The 22,757-nt window shown below is 38.3% G+C and overlaps 1 protein-coding gene across 2 annotated transcripts; it reads left to right on the top strand.

The window, feature by feature from the left end:
• The first annotated feature begins 8,989 nt into the window (after window positions 1-8,989).
• LOC145814235 (feruloyl CoA ortho-hydroxylase F6H1-3-like) lies at window positions 8,990-21,566 on the top strand. 2 transcript variants are annotated; one of them, XR_014357578.1, is made up of 4 exons: window positions 9,006-9,656; window positions 16,101-16,750; window positions 20,872-21,019; window positions 21,139-21,566. XR_014357578.1 is itself a non-coding variant. In XM_082910807.1 (2 exons), the coding sequence occupies exons 1-2, from the start codon at window positions 9,103-9,105 to the stop codon at window positions 16,666-16,668; spliced, it is 1,122 nt and encodes a 373-aa protein (XP_082766933.1). In that variant the 5' UTR covers window positions 8,990-9,102; the 3' UTR covers window positions 16,669-16,842. The 2 variants fall into 2 exon arrangements, 1 of the variants encoding a protein (XP_082766933.1); XM_082910807.1 differs by lacking the exons at window positions 20,872-21,019; window positions 21,139-21,566 and having other exon boundaries at window positions 8,990-9,656; window positions 16,101-16,842.
• The last annotated feature ends 1,191 nt before the right edge of the window (window positions 21,567-22,757 follow it).

The raw sequence follows: 22,757 nt of genomic DNA, 5'->3' as shown, positions 1-22,757 counted from the left end.
AACTGACTGGGTCACTTCATGTACCTCAGGGTCATCAACATTGTCCTCTAAGGTTGTTATTCTCTCCTCCAACTTCCTAACTATTGCGTTTAGGCGAGTAATCTCCGCATCTTTTGCTACAATTACACTATCGAAGCCGATAAATAAGTTGCTGGTCCGTACACCAATTATCCTCTCTATAGCCTCAACCTTACTGTCTAACTCACGCACACATGCATTTTTTTTAGGACTTCAGACTCCAGCTCAATAATTCATCTCGTCGCTTTATTTAACTGTTCATTTACATCTGCTGTGCCATCACAAACAGTGTTACCATATGGTGTACTTGACAGGTGTAGACGCGCCCTTGGGCCTCACTACAGTTCGGACTCAATTAGTGTCACGGTCCTGTATCTAATCTCGTAGAGTGCAATGCAAGACCGATGAATCATCAAAGAGTCCAAAGCCGGCAAATCGTTTTTGAAAACAGATTTTTTGAAAGAAGTGCCAAACATGGACTGCTTTGCCAGATATAGAGTCGCCACCTAAATATTTTATTTTGGGAAATTTAGGAAACCCTGACTCGTTGCCTAAGGCCACGTGTCCGTCATCACCAAAGTTGCCTCGGCTCGGGAACTTAGGTACGATTGGGGAAGGTCACTTCGTGAGCACCCCCGCTCGCCCGATCAAAGATCGGCCTCTACTAACCATAATATCTAGTTTTGAAAACATTATGCGTTCTTATTCCGGTTATTAGCCTAGATTTACTATGTGATGCGCACAGCATACAAGTATAGACTGGGTCGCCTGAATTGGAACAAAGTATCTCATGTTTGTTTTGAAAATGGTTTGATGGTGCTACCCGCAAGTAGGCTAAGACGTGGATTTGCCACCCTCGGATGGGCTTAGAAAACATGATGATTTGCCACTATCTAGTGGGCTTAAAACTCGCAATTGATGAATTGTTCCAATCTAAATAACCCAACCTTCACCCACAGGCATTCAGGCAGTTATATCATATAAGCACTTAGCCTCATGGTAAGCATGCTATCATAGCAGTCACTCACACGCATGCAAGGATGCTAAAGCATAAAACTTACCAAGTACTCCAAGCCAAAACAGAAGCTATGTTAGAAATCCATGCGTGATCCTAACTATACAGAAATGCCTAATGCAACACATGCAAAATGCAACTAAGATAGGCTCGGCTATTCTAAAGATGGCATATGAAATGCTACAACTAACAAGTATTCAACTTGGAATTGAAATACAAATGCAGTTAGTATGATGCGTCGAGCCCGGTGCATGCAAGACAGATGAATGAATGCAAACATGGTATCATACTGTATGCTAGTTGAAACATGCCCTAATCTAACCATCATAAGCTGGTAAATAAAAGGGAGAAAGACGTAGGGTTGGAAGACATACATCACACGCACACATACTTATTACAATTGTGCCCTCACTCGGAGGGTCCGAATGAATAATACAAAATCCTAATTAATTAACAAATTAATCTAGGAAAGCAGGTAAATTGGCATACAAATCCATGGACCGCCTCAGCTCTGTTCCAAATAATGAATGATGCATGCTCGAGTTGTCTTGCGCAGAAATCCATTACGATGCCCCAGTTTGCCTCTGTTTGCAATTGTTTTCGCAATATTGCGTAACGCTCCAGATGACCGTTGATTTCTGATTTACTATAACAGAGAGCAACAAAGGGGCATGGCAAAGTATTTCACATATGTATGCATGACTACTCTTCAGGGAGTGTAGTCCTCGATCCTCGTGCCACCAATCACGCATATTGATGCATGATGGCCGAGGAGCCGAATTGCATGACTCAATATGAGATGAATGCACATGAAAACACAACAAGACCTAAACTCCATCATGGGTAATCCGGAGTGTTGGCGATAGGGAATTGAGACACGTTCCGTCACTCGGAGTACGAAACGTACCTCGTTTCCCGTGTTTGGACTAACTCCTATCCCAAATACAATGCAAATGAGATGGCATACACAATGCGACTAACATACAACCTAGCATACGTAATGCTATGAAATGGCATACACAATGCTCTAACATGCGACCTAGCATACGCAATGCTATGAAACGAAATGGCATACACAATGCACGATGGACTTGCACCAACATGAGTGGACCTCAGCCATACTCACATCAGTGGCCATTAGATGAAAATGAGACAACCGAAATGCGTGCACACATGCACGCAAATCGAGGACCGACCCTAAGGCATAAAATACCACTCTACCAAGGCATGACAAGGGATGCAAGATGGCATTCAAACATGTAAATTTTAGCACTGAAATATGATGCTAAATGATCCCGAAACATGAAAATATGGCACCCGATGCTTGGAATAAGCCCCGAAACTCAATACTAGGCACATGCATTGAACCACAAGTATACAAATCAAGCAATATTTGATCATGAAGTCTAAAGATAAAGCCAAGGCAGTCCCAAAACATGCACATTTCTAGTTTAAAGCATGACCAAAAGATGCTAACATGATGGACTAAAATAGTATGCAACATTGGCTAGCAAGCATGGTTTACATGGGATGTATATGAAGCAAATGAGAACTCATCAAACCAGCCAAAAGCAATGAATAAAACATGCCAAAATATGCCCAAATAATCACTGAAATGCAGCCAATGCATGTAAAAATGAGGGGCTTCTTTGGGAGGCCATTCAAGGGGTTGTTAAGCACATATGAGATAGACACTTAGCATGACCAAACCAACTCTGGAAATGAGTTATGACAGCCCTAAAACTCACCAAATAGGCCCTGAAATCAGTTTAAGAAACATGCAAAGAAAGGCCCCCTCAAAAGGCCTTGAATGGAATTGTTCTACACATGCATTGTAGACATAAAATATGATCAAAAGGGCCCCAGAAAGACCTAAGGTAGACCCCAAAACTCACAAAATAAGGCCCAAAAAGTGACTTCAATGCATGCAAAATAGAGTCCCTTTGGAAGGCCCAAAAGACCCCCAAACAATACAAGGAGAGAGGGGGTCACCCCCCTCTAATTTTGACCCTAAAAAATGCATCAAAGCCACTAAAAATCCACTAGATTTCATTGTCTAAGAGGCCAAACCATGGCCAATGCAAATGCTCTAATGCATAGCCTTAATCATGAAGGGATGAAGCATGCAAGGAAGGAGATGACTCCAAACAGAAAAGTGACCTCAAGAAAACTTAAAGAGGAGGTAAAAACAATACTTTTTCCAGTTTATAGCAAATCTCTAAAAAGTTCACAAGTAAGGCTAAAGTATGATGCAAAAATAGCCCTAAAAGAGAGATACAGAGTAAGGGAAAGTAGATGACCTCAAATAGAAAAGTTTCCTTAAACAAAGTTGAATAGGAGCTCAAAATAAGACTATTTTCAGTTTACACCAAGGCTCTAAAATGCTTGCAAGTAAGGCTAAGATATGAAGTAAAATAAGCCTTAAAAGAGGGATGAAGCATACAAGGGAGTAGATGACCTCTAACAGAAAAAAGTCCTTAAACAAACTTCAAGAGGAACTCAAAATAAGACTCTTTTCAGTTTGTGTCAAAGCTCAAAAATGCTTGCAAGTATAGATAAAAGATAGATCAAAATAATGCTCAAAAAGGGAAAAAATGGTTACCCTTGAAGACCAGCAGAAACCAGCAGCCTCTGGACCCAAAAACCCAACCTTGAACCTCTGAAAATACCCTCCAAGGACCTTAGGTTGATGATGGAAGTGTTAGGCTATGAGAGGTGGTGCAAAGGGGCTAAGAACCAAGCAATTTAGAGCTCAAAAGAGAGAGATATAAAGAGAGATATATTGTTTAGCCCTAGCAATTTTTTGAACCAGCACAAAGGAGGGAGAGGCCCTCCTATATAGACAAAGAGGTCTAAAGCTTCTCTTGGAAGCTAAAAACAACTTTGAAGATCCTTCATACACGTGTATGGAGGATGTTGCAAATGGCTCCCAGCTGGCACAGCTGGAACACACTCAGAGAGACAAAACAGAGGGTAACTGGCCGACCAGTTCAAGTGGTCGGCCGACCACTTGACCTGGTCGGCCGACCACTTGACCTGGTCGGCCGACCAGGTCAAAAGGTTCAAGGTGGTCGGGCACCCCCTAGGATGAAGCCCCAGAAGTTAGCTTTCCAATGCCGCAAACCTTGCATTAAAATTCCTTCTGTGTAAAAAGTTATGCCTGTTTTGGTGAAGCCGCGCAGATTCGGTCCAACCGGACTTCAACCAACCATATCTCCCCCACCCGGACTTGGCTTTAGGATATTTTTGAGTGTAAAATGAAGCTCAGGAAGTCTCCTTTCCAATGGAAATGACCTCATATCTAAATTCCTCCTGTGCGAAGAGTTATGCCCGTTTTGGTGAAGCCGCGCAGTTTTGGTCCTCCCGAATTCATACTAAACCACTTTTGACCACCTGATTTTTCTGGTCTGCCATGTGGCTACATTGAAGCCCCAGAAGTTATCTTTCCAATGGCACCAACCTTGCATCAAAATTCCCCCTGTGCAAAGAGTTATGCCCGTTTCGGTGGAGTCGTGCAGTTTCGGTCCTACCCGGATTCATGCCGAACTTCTCCCAAACTAGTTTTCTTCTCTCCTTTCCTCTTTTCTTCAACTCCAAACCCCTAAACAAAGTGTTTTGAAAGATTTTTCAAATATTTCATCTCTCTTTCATTCATTTCTACTTTGTCCTTGCTCGGTTTACCGAAAAGCGCAACATTTGACAAAATGCGAGCCTCGGAACATCGTAAAAACTTTATTTCAAAATCGTTTTGAAAGAGAGGGTTTTAAGGTCTAAAATCTTTTGATCAAGATTGTTTTGGTCCAAAAAGGGGTATGAAGTTGAGATTTGACTCTCTCCTTGCCGAAGAAACTGAACCTTTCCCCTGTACACCTTTCTCCACCATGTAAACCATCAGTCGCGTCCAAGTCTTAAGGGCGGTCAAAAATGGGGTGTCTACAACAGGTTTAGCTGGTCGGGAAACAAGACCGGCCATGCTTCCCCAGTTGCCAACATTTTTCTATCCACTTTCTTTCTATCACAAGTCTGCGCCGTGGGAATGTATTCTTCCTTCGTTGCTGACGTCAATTCAATCTTACATCCATGTGGCGAATCTGGCTGCCAACAATCCAAACTAAGTTCTCCGATGTTAAACTTCTCGCCAACCACATTAGTAACACCTCCATCCTACGTACTAACCAGCTTGACCTCTAACACAGTTTCACCATGTTCAACAGTCACAGGCGCATCTGCTAATACCTTGACAAAATACCGCTCGATGATAGTCCCACCAAGTTTCTCAATATTAACTTGCAAAAAAAATAAAATAATAAAACAATGAAACAACTTCAATTACACATTAACAAAACATGAAACACACCTTAGCAAGAAGTCGTAAGGCATACCTCTATGGAACCCTCCACCGATAGGTCCACACCTTTCAGTTTTCCTATGAATTTCCCAAGGTTCCACCAGCAAAACCGTGGTGACACATTGCATTTGTTCGAGTCCACAATGGATGTGTGCTCACAAAGGATGAACAATAACCATGAAAAAATTTTAATAATGTTTCATACAACATCAAGTTCTTTGTAAGATACGTTGTGTACTATATTGATACTACACTATTTATCAAGTACTAACATACCAGTAATGCAACTGCACATTTGATAATTTTTTCTGGCCTATTATGCGTCTCGTTCAACGAACCAATCAGTGCGTTGTGGATTGTTGTTGTCTAATCGTACAGGCGCAACGTGTCCAACTTATCGATCACTCGCATGAATGCCTATTCGATAGACTTGCCTATCATCGCAAAAAATAACTTCGCACATATGTACAGGCACACCAGTTTCGTAACATCTTCTTCATCACGTTCCATCTTCCTACGCATTGCCACCATGAGTAAGTCTTTGATAAAACCTTGGCAAAAATCCTATTGACGTTTGGGCACCGTCGTTGGATAAAATCTGAAGGAGCCTTACCACCATGCGCCAAATCTAACTTATCATTCCCACATTGTATCCTAAAAAGCAAGCGGATGTCACTGTTATGGAGTGGCAGTCCTCTCCCCCCGATGTGAAATTTCTCATCACTCAGATCGTATGTCTGAATTATACGGCATACGGTTGTATCGCACTTCTTAAATGATTTTGGATCCAACTTATGTACTCGAATTACGTTAATCATGAGCCAAAATGGTGTCTTCTGCAATTGTTTCACGTGCTTATCACCAAACTCAAGCTCTAACACAGTTTTGATCACATCGGCAACATTGGAACGGTATATTAATTTCAACATATCCACAATAGTTTTTAGAACAGGCCTTGATGCTGTTTTACATTTTTTGAATGGCAATTGTGCTTGCCTCTTGGTTACTAAATGGGTCGACGTCTGAACTGTCGAACGTGAGCGCGGAGTTCTCCCCTGAGCGTTGTGTCTAGCACTTGGCCGACTTGAACTACCTGCAACAAATGTAACATTACCATATTAGCATGTTATAACGCAGTACCACATACATACCACCCAGTTTCACTATACTAAATTTTACTACAAAAAAATTTACCACCAAACTTACAACCCAGCTACGCGAACTACGACATTTGTTCAACACAATCATGGCTTCCATGCTAACAAAATCAGTGCCCATACTTGTTTCAAAACGCACATGGAACACCAATGTATAGTTACCATGTCCATTCACACGCCATTACCTATCAAATAACAACGTACAATGGCCCCCACCTTAAAACCATACATAGATCTTAGCTCCATGAAAACACTAAAAAACACAAACCATTCGTCACTTATACCAATTCAATGACACTACATCTCATAACAACGGTCATCTATCAAATACATGCAAACCAAGTTATATACTGAAGAGTGTTGGTCAAAACAAAAAAATAACAACCAACAACAATTTTCAATGCCAAAAAATCTGGGGTCCCTCACCCACATTATCAAACAAACGACAGGCCCACCATAACAGCATAACAAAAACAAAACAACACCCATGTTTGGATTACTCAAACTAATACACCAACCTACATTACCACAAGGCAACAACGAAATAATGGTCATAGCTAGAGCAGCAAGCAAACAAAACTCCATCCCCGCATTGACATTAACACACATTAATGTACATTACGCACAACACCACCACCACAACGTACACACAAAATCAAGACAAACAATCGCAAAGGGAACATAATGTAACACGTACATTTTCACCAAATCCATAATGGGAAACAAACCTAGCCCTACATCAGAAGCCCAAAAAATAAATACCTGGCACCATGTTATCTGGCAACGTTCTCCGACGACGGCAATGTGTAGATGTCGTCTTCACTGTTAGAGAAATGAACGAAATGGTGATCACACCTAACCTCACGATCAATGCAACATATTAAGAATGACAAAGGTAATCAAATGTCGATTTGGGCAACTAGGGTTTACAAACGTAATCAAATGCTAATTTTAGAAATTAACATCAAACATTACCAAATCAAAATCAAAATCATGCCAAATACGCGATAGAAATCACTGCAACATCAGAATCTAAATCCAAACCCTACCGTCTTCATTGTTACGGATTCGATTGCACAAAACACTACAGTTCTTTGTTGGACTTTTTCGTAAATTGAACATCAACACCAACCCACATTTACCCTCACTTGTCGAAGCCTATGCGCCCAAACCATGTTTACTAAAGTCTTTACAATTGATATAGGACTTATTAGTCCTTGAAATAAACGCCAAGACTTAATGGTTTAACATTCCCAAATTTAAAATTTATTGGTGCTTTGCCCAAAATTTTTTAAAAATTCAATAAATACAAAAAATATAAAAATATAATAAATTTTTATAATCTTTTTTTTTTTAAATAACAAATATTGTACTTTTTAAATATATCTAGATTATATGTATCTAAAAAGATAACAAAATAACAAAATATAAAAAAAATTACTCAAAATTTTAAAAACTAAATAATAAAAAGAGCAAAATTACATCTTTATAATTTTATTTTCCTAATTCCACCCTTAATGACATGACTAATATTTATATGAAGCGGTCTTACACTCTTCTTTTCTTATATTTAATCTCCTCTAATTCCACATTATTGGAAATGAAATTGAGGAGATAAAATTAAAAAATAAATCATTTTTCTAATAAAAAAGCGTGTACTACTTGAGTTACGTTCCTCTATCGAAGGGATAGTAATTGGTGTAAAACAAGAACAATTTCTTACTAACAATTTAATTAATACATTTTTAAATATTAGTTGATATTTAAATATTATTATTTTTGGTAATTAATCATATTTAATCTCTTATATTTTTAATAAAACTATTAATAAGTGTGAAATTTTTCTTAAAAATATAAAAAAATTTATTATACACTATTAAATTATGTTATTTTTCTTTTAGTTATAGTTAATTTTTTTCTTTAACTATGATCTTATTGTAGTTATCAGTCATAAAATTTTTAATTATATCTTATATATTTTTTGGTTATAAATTTTTTTATTTATTTTAATTATGATTAAAAAAATATAAAATTATGTGTCATTTGGTTTCATGTTCTTAATAATTATAAGGTGTCTACGGTGTTTAAATTTTTTTATATATTAATAAGATACCACGTAACACTATCTCCTATCAATTTATATATATCTCTTATTATTTTTTAAATAATATAAATATAATGAATACACTAACAAAGTCAATAATAATAATGTGTATATTTTATCCGCGTATAAAAATTATTCTTATATTGACCTTATTTGGTAAGATTTATTTCTGATTTATTTTAATTTTTAATTTAATTTAAACTATTTTAATATATTTAATTTAACTTAATAATACAACTTATAATCTTTTATAAATAAAAAATCAACTTATTTTTTAAATAAAAAAAAATTTAATTTATAAATCAAAAATTAATTTATATTCACAACTATAAACTATAACTCGTTATACAATAAGTTATAGTCGCGTCTCCAACTGTTGAGACAGAGGATTATACTGTACATTTGCGCCAAGTTGTATTCCTCTCCTCTTCACCTACCTACTCCACCTCCACCATATGCGATGCAAATGGCGAAGCTCTCTGAGCCCTTTGACGTCCTCGATTTCGTGCTCAACCAAGGCAATGGAGTCAAAGGTCTTTCAGACACACGCCTCAAAACAGTCCCCAACCAATTCATCCAATCTATTGAAGATCGGATCCACGTGGCACCACCAACATCTTGTGATTCATCATCGTCCTCTTCCATACCAATCATCGATGTATCGAATTGGGACAACGATGACCCAAAGGTCTCAGAATCGATCTGCGAAGCAGCTGAGAAATTCGGATTCTTTCAGATCGTCAATCACGGAGTGCCCTTGGAAGTCCTTGAGAATGTGATGGAGGCGGGTCACCGGTTCTTTGGGTTACCGGTTGAGGAGAGAAGAAAGTACATCTTCAATGGCAAGAACAACACCAACACTAGTGTGCAGTTGAAGACTAGCTTCACCCCCCATAAGGAAAAGGTTTTGGAGTGGAAAGATTACCTTACTCACATTTATTGTAATGGTGATAATGGTTCAGTGGAAGATGAAGATGATTCAAAAGGTTCTGATTCATGGCCTTCTGTCTCCAGGTATGTATTTCAATTTTTCAACTTTATCTCATGAGTTTATTTATTTATTTATTTGTTTTGGTAATACAATAGGAGATTATTTGTTTGGTGGCAAGTGTAATTTTTTAATTTTTTACGGAAAGTTGTTCAAAACTTATGCTGGATTGCGTGATTTGAAAAAAAAGAAAAAAGAAAAGAGCATGGAGATATGTATTTTTCTTATTTATTTGGATAACTTCAGTGGAGAGAAACGAAGAGAAATTAAAAGAAACAGAGAGAAAGTCATTTCTTTTATCAATTTTTCCAAAAGTGAAGAGATTGAGAGAGAAAAGTAATCAATATTTTCATAATACTATTTTTGTCCCAATAAAAATAAAATAAATAAAATGATTGAAAATGTAAAAAAGTTGTTTTGATAATATAATATAAAATAATTTCTTTTCTTTTTTTTTCTCTTATGATTTTTATTTTTTTTTGGTGAAAGCTAACAAGAAATTTTATTAAAGAAGAAAGTGTGGAGGACAAGAAGTCCTCATATACTAACAAGAACCCAATCAGAATAAAAACAGCTGTCAAAAAAAAAAGAAAGAGAAAACAAGAAAATCCAAACACTAAGGGTTGCAAATAGCAAACCAATCCCTAGAAATCAAGAAAAGTGGAACTTCTTTAAACGGAGGAGACACAAAAGCCCAAAATAAAGACAAAAAATCAATCCTATCCCACAAAGAGTCTACAGTAGCCTCCTTTCCATCAAAAATTCTTGAATTCCTTTCCAGCCAAATAATCCAGAAAATAGCACAAACAATACAAGACCACAAGGTTTTGGCTTTCTTAGAGCCGCTGAACCCATCAAACTTAACAAGAAGCATATGTGTGCAATCCCGTGGAGGAGCCCATTTAACATCACACAAACCAAATAGACGCTGCCATAACTGCATAGCCACCAAACAATGAAGAAAGAGATGATCCGCCGATTCCGAACTCCTCTTGCACATCACGCACCATTGAGGGCAAAGATAGTGATTAGGCCTTCTCCTTTGGAAAAAGTCATTGGTCATGACACCCCTATGAATTAAGGACCACGTGAAAAATTTCACTTTATGAGGAACACCCACTTTCCAGATTTTCATATGAAGAGAAACAAAGGAACGGAGGACTTATCAATGAGATTGTCAAACAAAGATTTACAAGAAAAGACCTCTGAAGAACTGATATTCCATACCTTTTTATCGGGAGATGGAACTAAGGAAACCCCATCAATCAATGTCAACAAAGATGCCAACTCAAGAAATTCCCTATCATTTAGATTCCTAAGGAAATTGAAATTCCAAGTGATTGGTGCCACATTAGAACATGCCACCGACGCAAGTGACACATTTCGAAGATGAACCAATCGGTATAAAAGTGGAAAAGCTTTATCAAAAGATGTCACCCCCACCCAAACATCCTCCCAAAATTGGGACAAAAAATAAATAGGAATACAACTCAACACTGATTATACCAAAGTGTATCTCCCACCCCGAGACAACAATGCTTGCCTCCAACCCTCCAATCTTTTCCCAATCTTAACAAGGACTGGATTCCAAAAGGCCTCTGTTCTAGGATCGCCACCCAATGGGAGCCCCAAATACTTGAGAGGGAGCTTCTCAATGGGACAACCCAACACTTCTGCCATACGAAGCTCGCAACTACGCTCAAGATTAATACCCAACACAACTCTTAGTGAGATTGACCTTAAGGCTGGATACAACTTCAAAGATCCTCAAGAGCATAAGTAGATTACAGACCATACTTTCCTCCTTAGAAGAGAAAAATATGGTATCATCTGCAAACTGCAAATGAGTCACACTAATCATATCTCTACCCACCACAATCCCCTCAGTAACCCCTTTATCTCTAGCAACATCAATTAACCTCCCCAACACGTCAACCACTACGATAAATAAAAACGGTGATAATGGGTCTCCCTGCCTTAATCCCCGAGATGCATGAAAAGAATTTTTCGCTTTTCCATTCACAATAACCGACATATTGCACGATGACACACACCCCCAAACCCACTTCCTCCACTTAAAACCGAAACCCTTCCTTTCAAAAATAAAGTCCAAAAAACCCCAATCCACATGATCATATGCTTTCTCAAAGTCTACCTTAAATACTACCCCCTCCTTACGTGACGCTCTATATTCCTCCACAACCTCATTGGCCACTAGGACCACATCCAAAATTTGCCTTCCATGCACGAAGGCACCCTGTGAAGCAGAAATCGTTTCCCCAAAAACATCTCTAATTCTTCTGGACAGAACTTTCCCCAAAATATTCAAATCACCAAAGACATCATGCTTCCAGACTTTCAAATTTTCTTTGACCCCTTTCGGCTTACGCATGAATTTAAAATCCTCCCACCCTTGGGGACTACAGCTCTCCCACCAAACCTTAAAATAGCCCTTAAAAGGACGATCCTCCAACCACGCTTTCTCAAACCTAAAGGGACAAGGACCCCATTTGAAGGGGCAACTCTCAAATATCACTGGGCAATGATCGGACACAACCCTAGGCAATGCCTCTTGTCTAATATCGGGAAACAACCCTTCCCACCCCAAGGTATGAAGGAACCTATCCAATCTACAACACACAAGATTCTCTTGAAGGTTAGACCTAGTAAACCTAGCATTGCTCAAAGGGAGATCAATCGATTCACCCTCCCTAATGAAAGAATCAAAATCCCTCATGCTTCTATTGGAAGAAGTCCCATTAAGCTTTTCAGACACGAGCCTAACCACATTGAAGTCACCGCCCACACACTAATTAGGCACACAGAGCCCCAATAAACCCCCCAATTCCTCCCACCAAACCTGACTTTCCCTAGGTCTATTAGGACCATAAACTCCTGTTAACCACCACTCACTATTGTCCCGATTGCGAAACTGGATAGACAATGAAAAAGCCCCCAAAAGTATTTCACACTCCGAAACTATTCTATCATACCACATAATCAAAATACCCCCTGACCTCCCACTAGAAGGTAATACAGCCCACTTTTTAAATCGAGTCCCCCAAATGCTCTGAATAAAAGACCTATCACACTCCTCGCACATAGTCTCTTGAAGCATGACTATATCTGGCTGATGCACTTTCAAAAATTCTTTTATTACTGCCCTATTTCTACGGAACCGTAGTCCTCTAACATTCCAACTCAAAATCTTCATTGAGCACCTAGACCACCCTTGACCTCCTTCTCCCTTCCCTCATAATTAATGTCACTCTTAAGATTCCTCAGCTCCCTCCACCCTTTTCTATGCCCCGAACTTTTTTGAGTGTTGCCCCCTTTGGGTACAAACTCCCTCTTCTTGGATCTAGACTTAAACCCATTATTCTTTACTAGAGACAACCCAAGTGTGTCAAGCAAGTGCACAAAATGGGGGACATCCCCTTCCTCCAACGGAAAGGATACATATTTACTCATTTTTCTCAACCATCGCTCAGATTCATCAACATCAGTCCCAGAAACACTGTCAACTCCTAGCCCATGATCCGGAGATACCCCCTCAGAAAGTCCAGTCCTATGATCTTCCTCATTAGCTGCAGATGGAACCAAACTGTTAGTGGTAGCCAAGCTATTATTGATTGCATGAGACACAATATCCTCCCTAATGGAAGCCATCCCACGAGAATGATGATAGACTGGAACATCATGTGACTCCCTCCCCCTCTCCAAAACTGACCCAGAAACTATCGCAGAAAAAGCTCCCTGATTATGGTCGGAAAGTACAGACTTCATATTGCCCTGCTCACAAGAGTCACGGACCTTTTCACAAGAATCAGAACCACCATCACATTCCTTACCCTCATTGCATTCCTTGCTATCAGAGTCCGAAGCCGCATTTTCATGGAATAACCAATCAAGATTAGGATCAAAGAGCTCTGCCCTATCCTCCATGCCATCATTTCCTTCTTCTGGAACTGATGAATCCTCAAAATTTTCAGAAGACCCATACTCTTATGAAATCTAACCAAACAAGATGGAGAGAAATCATAATCATTTCTTTTATTTTATTTCTTACTTATCCAAATAAGAAAAGAAATCACAATCATTTCTTTTCTTTTCTTTTCTTTTCTCTTATATCTTAAGTAATTCTTTCTTTTCTTTTCTTTTCTAAATTCCCAAACATAGTGTTAGAGAACCGATGTGACTCAAATAAAAAAAAAAAACAAAAAAAGGATGGCTATTGTAGGGGATGCGTAATGTAGGGGAAATTTGCCTACATTGATGAGATTTGGAGAAAATATAACTAGTCTCGTCGTTTTGACATAATAGGGTAAATTACACTTATGAGATTTGAAGAAAATATAACTAGTCTAATCGTTTTGACATAATTATTTTCAATGCTTTGTCTTTTTAAATATTTATCAAATTTAAATTTGATAAAAAAACGACTTTTCCTTAATTTAATGAACATTTGATGAAATGATTAAAGATTCTTTTGTAGTATTTTTTTTTTATTAAATTTAAATTTGATGAAAGATAATGTGAATAATTGGAGATCCTCTTTCACTGACTTCTTTATTAATAAAATTAAATGGACCAGAACTGATGAGTAAAGATACAAAAATAAATATATAAAAAAAAAGGTATACATTTTATTGTAAAAGAAATAATAACATCATTTTTTTCATCCATATGAAATATTGAAAGTAATGGGGTTTAAGTGTTATGTTAATTTAAATTTTAAGAGAGTGAATCGAATGTAATTATATCAAAATTGTGAGGTTTGTTGTATTTTCTTCAAACATTAGGGGAGGTTAGTGTAATTTACCCTTAAATATGATGAGAATTATATTAAATTGGACAATTTAACATCAACATCAATAATCACAGCGTCGAATTGCAGAAGAAATAAATGAGTTAATTGCTAATTAAGAAGAAATAATAAATCTTTTCCTTTATTAAGAATTCATCACTTATCTATCAATTGGGAGAGTACAAAAAAAAGCCAACTGAATAACTTAAAGGAAGAGTTCTTTATTGGAAAGAAATAATCAATTTTTTGCCTTTAATAAAAATTGGTACATGACCTCTCAATTGAGAGAGTACAAGAGGTTTTAAGTAATAGTTGGTGGCCACGGTAATGGTAACAGTGGCATTACGGGGGCGTCAATGCAGTTGCATGGCGTAAGCTGTAGCGTAGCCACATTTTTTTTCTTCTTCACACAATTTCGAGAAACATTTTTATTTCAAAATTACATTTATTAGGGTTTAGGTTTTAAGTTTTTTTTATTATTTATTTTTCATTTTTGAATTCAGTTTAATATATGTACACTAATTTTTACACTCATTTTAAGTCACTATGGAGATTTTTTTTCTTTTGTTGGATATATTTAATTTTCTTTGTTTTATTGATTGTACTTGTGAATAACTTTTCATTGTTATGCGAAAAAAAAAAAAAACACCCACACACACACACACACACACACACACAAAGCATGTTTAATATTAATATTCCTGAAGTCAGAAACAAAAATTCATAGTGCAATATGTCAACAACATACTAATGTAAAAGTACAAAACATGATATCCACGCTTTGTTCAGTAAATCTAACCTAAAGCCAAATAGATCTAAGTTAATAATCTAAGAGTCAAGTAAAAAAGTAAAAAAATTTCTTTGAGAAATCAAAAGCGGGAGGACTAATCTCATCTAATTTTGATAGCAACTCAAATCTTCTATAACTTAAAGATTGGACACTAAAAAGGATGTAGATTTAACATTTTTGTAACAGTGCTTATTCTGCTAAAAACGAAGGTGTAACGGTCGTAATTGATGTTACATAATGGTGGTGGCCTTTATGGCTGTGATTTTCAATCACACGACCATGAGATGTGGTGGTAACCACCCATACAGTTACATAACGGCATTATGGAAACAGTTGTGGCCCATGAACTAGCTCAAATTAATTTACCGGATGAGTTAAGCACTTAAGCCACATTCTTTTGTTATCTTTGATTTTAATCTCTATCTATGTCGTAGTTCATTAAATTTTTGTTGAAGTTGTTAGATAATATTCTTCATTTTTTATCCCACAATTATGGTTTGCAGTCCCTTCAATCAAGAAATCCGAGAAAAATCACTTGCTAGATTGATATCAAGGATCACTTGCCAGATTGATTTCAGCGACATATCTTTCTTTCTACATGGAAAAAGACCCCGTGTCTAAGGGTTGCCAAACTCTTTTACCTATTTTGCCTACGGGCTGAAATTGGTCACTTCAATTCACCGGAAAGCCAAGTTAACAATTTTTTTTTTTTGGTTTCGTTTTTCTTCTTTTGCAACGATTTTTCAACAGCTTGTTGCATTCACACATTGAATTTGTCAGATTCATTGTGTCTTGTTCAATAAGAGTTAATTTTGAGGCCATTGGTATTATTTGAAGATTGATTCTTCTTGATTATTGACTAATTGTTTGAAGGGATCAACTTTTGGAATACATGAAGTGGGCTAAACCAGTCATCCAAAGGCTCCTAAAGGTGCTAATGAAGGGACTTAATGTGGAGGAGATAGGTGCAACCAAGGAAAATCTGTTAATGGGTACCCTTATTGTTAATTTTAACCACTATCCCATATGTCCAAACCCTGATCTCACAGCTGGAGTTGGACCTCACTCCGATGCCTCAACAATCACCATCCTCCTTCAAGACGACACTGGCGGTCTTTATGTGCGAGGAAGAGAAGGCTGGATCCATGTCACGCCTGTTAAGGGAGCACTCATAGTCAATATTGGTGATGTACTACAGATTATGAGTAACGATCGTTACAAAAGCATAGAGCACCGTGCTGTTACCAGTGCAAGGAAGCACAGGATTTCAGTCCCCATCTTTGTGAACCCAGGTCCTAATGCAGTTATGGGTCCTCTGCCAGAAGCATTACAACTTGGAGAGAAGCCAATATATAAGCAAGTTCTCTACTCCGATTACTTCAATTATTTCTTCAGTAAGCCTCATGAAGGGAAGCAGACTATTGAATATGCTAAAATTTGATATCATATTTCTAAGCATTGCATTATTGCAAGCTCTCTTTCATGTATTGGATGCAAAACAATAATGGCGTGTAAAGGGAGAGGTATAGTCTCTTTCTGTAAACTTGAGTAGATCATACTGTATTACCCAAAAAAACTAATATCTTTGATCTTTGTATTGCATGTTTTTAGACTATATGACGCATGTGAAAATATTATGCAATTATAGATAAATAAATTGAGGTATGATATTATGAATGAATGTAAAAATTTATGTATAATTGATTGATGTTTATTGATATATTTTTTACAATGATTCATGATTCCTATATATAGAAGAGGGTGAGTGTGTAGTAGATAAGGAGTAGGTGAAGTGGAGGTGGTAGTGGTGTAATGGGTTAGGTTTAGTGGAGTAGGTGAGGTGGTAGTGGTGTAGTGGGATAGGTTTAGTGGAGTAGGTTTAAGTGGAGGTGATAGTGGTGTAGTGGGTTAGGTTTAGTGGAGTAGGTTTAAGTGGGTGAAGTAGGTGATAGGTTTTAACAGCCCCCCACAAACTCAAGGGGGATAGGAACTAGCCAACTTGAGTTTGGAGAGAGTAACAAAACAAGAAAATACATAAAAATAAAAGAGGATAGGAGACACTGTATGGTCGTGTCAGACCATTGGTGAAGACACTGGATGGTGGTGTCATAACGTTGTAGAGGACACTGTATGGGGGTGTCATAACGTTGCAGAGGACACTGTATGGTGGTGTCATAACGGTGTAGAGGACACTGGATGGCGGTGTCAGACCGATGTAGAAGACAGTTTATGGGGTCATGTCGGACCGTTGTAGCAGACAATGTTGTGACAGTTGTTGTGACAGTTTACAGAGTCTTGCTGGACCCTTGTAGAAACTAACCGGAATCAATGTCGGGACAGTTTACAGAGTCTTGTCGGACCCATAAAGGAACTAACCGAAATTAATGTTGGGACAGTTTACAGAGTCTTGTCGGACCCTTGAAGGAGCTAACCGGAATCAATGTCGGGACAGTTTACAGAGTCTTGTCGGACCCCTGAAGGAGCTAACCAGAATCAATGTCGGGATAGTTTACAGAGTCTTGTCGGACCCTTGAAGGAGCTAACCGGAATCAATGTCGGGACAGTTTACAGAGTCTTGTCGGACCCCTAAAAAGTCGCACCCTCAAAAGGTGTGCCCAATCTTTCAAAAGGCGTGCCATCAAAAGGCGTGCCCAATCCATAAAAAGACGTGCCATCAAAATGCGTGCCCAATCCATAAAAAGGCGTGCCATCAAAAGTTGCGCCCTCAAAAGGCGCGCCCACTTCATCAAAAGTCGTGCCCGACAGAAAGCGTCGAGCCATCAAAAGGTGAGCCGGAGACGCGGCGAGGCACGTGAGCGACAGAGCGGCGTGTCGGCCGCGTCGTCAGTGTCAATATAAACCAATGCGGAGGCGGAGGAAACCAAACCAGACTGAAACCTCTGAACTTGTTATTCTGAAACAATCTGTAAATACTCTGTATCCAACCCTTCTCAGAAACACTCAGCAACCCAAAAAACATGGCCTCTTCTTCCCGTTCAGCTACCCAGAATATGGCCTCTTCATCCCGTGGTCTACTCACTCTCTTTCCCGACCTCAATGAGTCAACAAGAGAGAGAACTGGTGCGGTGGCCAGTGAACCTCAACCAAACACCTCTGTGTTTGCTCCGTTGAACTTTCCGATGCGGTCGGTGGAGCAAAAAATGGCGGTGCAAACTGATATTGAGGCCAATCAGTATACTCTGAAGTCATGTGTGGAAACCATGACTGCGGTCACAAACTTGTCACACCGGCTGCAGAGCAGGACAAATGAGGTGCAACAGTTAAACTCTCAGCTAGCTCTGCTCCAACGCATGTATAAGGATGCGCGAGCAGAGATAAGTGTGCTAAAGGCAGAAAACAAGGAGCTGAAACGGAAGGCCACCGTGATGTTCCGATTCGGAGGTCCGCCATATGCTGCAGTGGAGGAGCAGGGAATAGTGATCGTGCCCAGTGAAGTGGGAAACACGGAGGCAACACCGTCAAGGGCCGCCCAGGACGGAGGCAAGAAGAAAAGACCGGCGGCTGAGTAGAGAAGAAAAATCCCACTGTGGGTGTGGTAGTTTTGTTTTTGTTTGTGTGGGTTTTTTTTTTTTTTTTTTTGATGTAAAAGTGTGATCGGGGTTGATCCCCTGATATGAATAAAATGACAAGGTTGTGAAATGTTGTTGGTGTTATTTTGTGGTGTTGTTTTGTTTAATAAGAAAAATAAAATAAAAGAAAATAATGGATAAAGAAAATAGAGAAAAATATTTGTGGATGGGTGATAAGAAAGAACAGCAGTGTGATTTTTTTTTTTTTTTTTTTTTTTTTTGGTGGAATATAAAATAAATAATAATAAGAGAATGGAAAACGGGTGATGCTTACTAACAAGGGATAGGGAAAATATATTATAATAAAAAATATATATATATATATATATTAAAATAAAAGAAAAGGGTGAAAGAACGTGGATGAAATAAATTAAGAGAAAAGAGAGATATGATTAAAGTGGGTTTGAAAGTGGGAAAAGATGAGAGAGAGGGAGATAGAGTGGGTGCATGATGATGATGTTGGGTCCATGGAGAGAGAGAGAGAGAGGGATGTCCAAGAAGCTTGTGCTTTTGACAGTTACACATTACCCAAGCTGTATGTGAAGATGCATGTTACTGTCTTACACTTCTGCAAGCTTGGTATTCTTTGTGGGGCACTTGCAACACGTGACATTGAAAATTGTATTCGAAAATGATGACATCTCCAACATGAAACGTCTTGGAAGCAGCCCAGGCCTTGTAATCAATATTCCCAATGATGGTTCAACCAGCGGAGTCCCCAACCTTGTACACTGCTGCCATTGAAACCTTCAAGCCAGCAAACATGGCTACCAACAACAGAGCCACAGCTCTACACCCCACACCCAAATCCATGGCTAAGAGAGAGAGAGCAAATCGGGAAAAAAAAACAGCAGTGACGAGCAGAAAAGCAGCGCCAGAAACGCCAACGACGACGACGAGTAAGAGTAAAACCACGGATATGTGAGAGGCGAGGTGAACGGCGATAGAGGCTAGACGATGATGCGGGTGCCGCCGCTGACATAGCGGAGGAGGGGTGTAAGAAAATGTTAAAGAAGTCAAGGTATGTGTAGAAAATAAGCGGAATAGGTTGAGGTCCGGCGGGCGGCCAAGGCGAGGTTGCCGCCCGCCGGTGAAGCGAGAAATACTAAGGTCTTAACCTTGCTCTGATACCATGTAAAAATTTATGTATAATTGATTGATGTTTATTGATATATTTTTTACAATGATTCATGATTCCTATATATAGAAGAGGGTGAGTGTGTAGTAGGTAAGGAGTAGGTGAAGTGGAGGTGGTAGTGGTGTAGTGGGTTAGGTTTAGTGGAGTAGGTGAGGTGGTAGTGGTGTAGTGGGTTAGGTTTAGTGGAGTAGGTTTAAGTGGAGGTGATAGTGGTGTAGTGGGTTAGGTTTAGTGGAATAGGTTTAAGTGGGTGAAGTAGGTGATAGGTTTTAACAATGAAGTATAACAATTGAACATAATCTAAGATATGCATAGTGTTATACTATTATTGTAGATAACAAGAGCCTTGGATTGAACAACCATCTGCAATAGCGACATTGTTTATAATAACTGAATTGAATTGACAACCTGCAGATGCAAATTACAACGGATAAATGACATTGCAATTATCCCATATAAAACTAGTCAAGCAGTAGAAATGTCATGCAATTATGACTGTAATGAATTAATGTGAAGCTTGGTTTGCCTGGTTTCGGCCTTTTGGTGATTAAGGCTCCTTTCTGTTTCAGCTTCTGTTTTGCTTTGTCTGAGTACTATGGAAACCGTGAAGCTTTTATGGAAGTGGATGTTGAATTTTGATTGTTAAATTCTGGTCATGGTCTTTTATTTCCAAGATTGTTCTGTGGTATATCATTGATTTGCTTTAACTAGTTAAAATTTTCTCTTTTTTGGAAATCAGAAATTGAATAATTGAACAACTCCACATAAAGACTTGGTAAAGTTGTAGTTTGTTTAACAAAATAATAGCTACTTAGATAGAGGGGTTTAGTTGAGGAAATCTTAGAATCTGTGGTTGCAAGTTCTTGAAATTTGATTATGCTGATTGTGAGTTGGGGTTTTGTATTGGATCACGAAGCTCTTTCCTTGCCAGTTTGGGCAACCTTCCACAATGTTGGTGGTGGGCAATTCGGGTAAGCTTGTGCTGGGGTAGAGCTTGAACATCATAATGCTTTTGTCTGGAGGCCAGGCCCCTGGAGGACGCCATGCGATTTCTGGAATCTTCTGTAAGTGCTTCATATTTGGATGGGCTGTACATATTTGGATCTTATTTAATTTGGTATGATTTATTACTGAACTCATATATCTATATATATTTAATTGTGTTTATGTATGTTCATGGTAGTTTACATACAGAATTGATGGAAATGAATTACACTATACAGCTTCGGGGGTGAACCAGCTCGGATCATGAAGTGAAAAAATATGGTGCTGACCTCGGAGTGCAATTCACCCATACAGGAATAAGGTCAGCATTAGTAAGCTGAAACTTGTAAATTTCTCTAATAAATTAAAACTGATTCAATTAATATTCGCAACCTCTAAGAACTTCAACATGCCATGTCATGACATCAGACTTTACCAAGCTCTATATCTTGTGCTTCCAGGAAACTATGCAACCACCATGCCTTGTCCCATTATGTTATCTTCCTCAGAAACTTGTATTTTGAGTAATGATTTTATTGTGTTAACAGTTCTCAGTTGCGTGTTTACAAGTTATATGGTTGGTTTAATTTACGTGGGATAGAGTACCAGAATAAATTTATCAATGAATGTTGCACTCTACAGAAAAATATTATCCTTACGCCCTGAATTAGCAGAGCCCACATTTTACTTTCTTGGCTATACAAAAAAGAAGAATACAAAAAAAAAAAAAAAAAAACAAAAACAAAAACAAAAACAAAAATTCTTTCTTTTTGATAATTTCTGTTTTCATATTTTATTGCCAGTGTAATTTTCTTATCCGTATAATCTGTTTTATTAGCTTATGCGTGTATGTGTGTACCTTTGTTCTTAAAAAGCAGACAACAGGAACGTTAATATGCAAAATGATTGAACATTATAGTAGCTAAGGTGGAAGTGGTAAGGCCTTCTTGGTACTGTAGCACTAAGGGTGTATCACAATTTGCACATTAGGCTCTTGCATTCTTCGGGCTTTTCCTTAAATCCAGTTTGACAGTATACTTTATAATGCGAAGGACTTGTTCTCTTCTTTGAATATATATCCTTAGTTGTTCTCTAACTGGTGACGGTAAAAAAAAGAAGTCAAATTGGATGCTTAAAAATGACTGCATTCTGTAATTATCATAAATGTTTCCTGTATGATGCATTATAGAGTTTGATTTCCAAAGGATTTATGCATAGAGGCATCAAACCGGACGAACTTTCTCATAGTTCTTAGAAGAAAGCAAATCAGGTAATATCCATTGTTGTATTGAAATTCCTTTTCTTTTGACAAATGATTGTAAAACTTGTCATGTTCACAAGGCATTTCACATCTCATAGGTCTATCTATATTTGCATACCTTTCTAACCGAAATTACTATACTGTTATTTCCATTGTGTCTCTTTCTCTTTTTCCTGCAATTTACCTGTAACAATTCTCCTTATGGTTTCTGGTCAGTTTGGAAGTCGGCCAAATTTGTGATGCAAAATACACACAAACATCAATCGCTTAAGTGTCCTTCAAGAACCGCTTTGATCTTGAAGAAGTTCTTGATTGATCTATGAATATTGAACTTTCAGCAACTCCTTGAAGGTTTGTTGGTTCCTTCTCAGTGTTTTCTTGGTACACAGAAGCCTTCAATCTGATGCCCTTGGGACAATTAGCCAAAACTGGATAGTGAGATCCAAAACTCTTCATAACTCATACATTAATCAAAAACTCTTCACGGTGTTGGGGGGCTGGTGGTGATGCCTGTGGCCTGGGGTTTTGTAGTGGCCGGCGATGGTGGGATTTGGAGA

This window comes from Camellia sinensis, unplaced genomic scaffold (assembly GCF_055761805.1).
Source record: "Camellia sinensis isolate YWXY unplaced genomic scaffold, ASM5576180v1 Unanchor1, whole genome shotgun sequence".
Classification (NCBI taxonomy): domain Eukaryota; kingdom Viridiplantae; phylum Streptophyta; class Magnoliopsida; order Ericales; family Theaceae; genus Camellia; species Camellia sinensis.
This window is presented reverse-complemented; position numbering and strand designations above follow the sequence as displayed.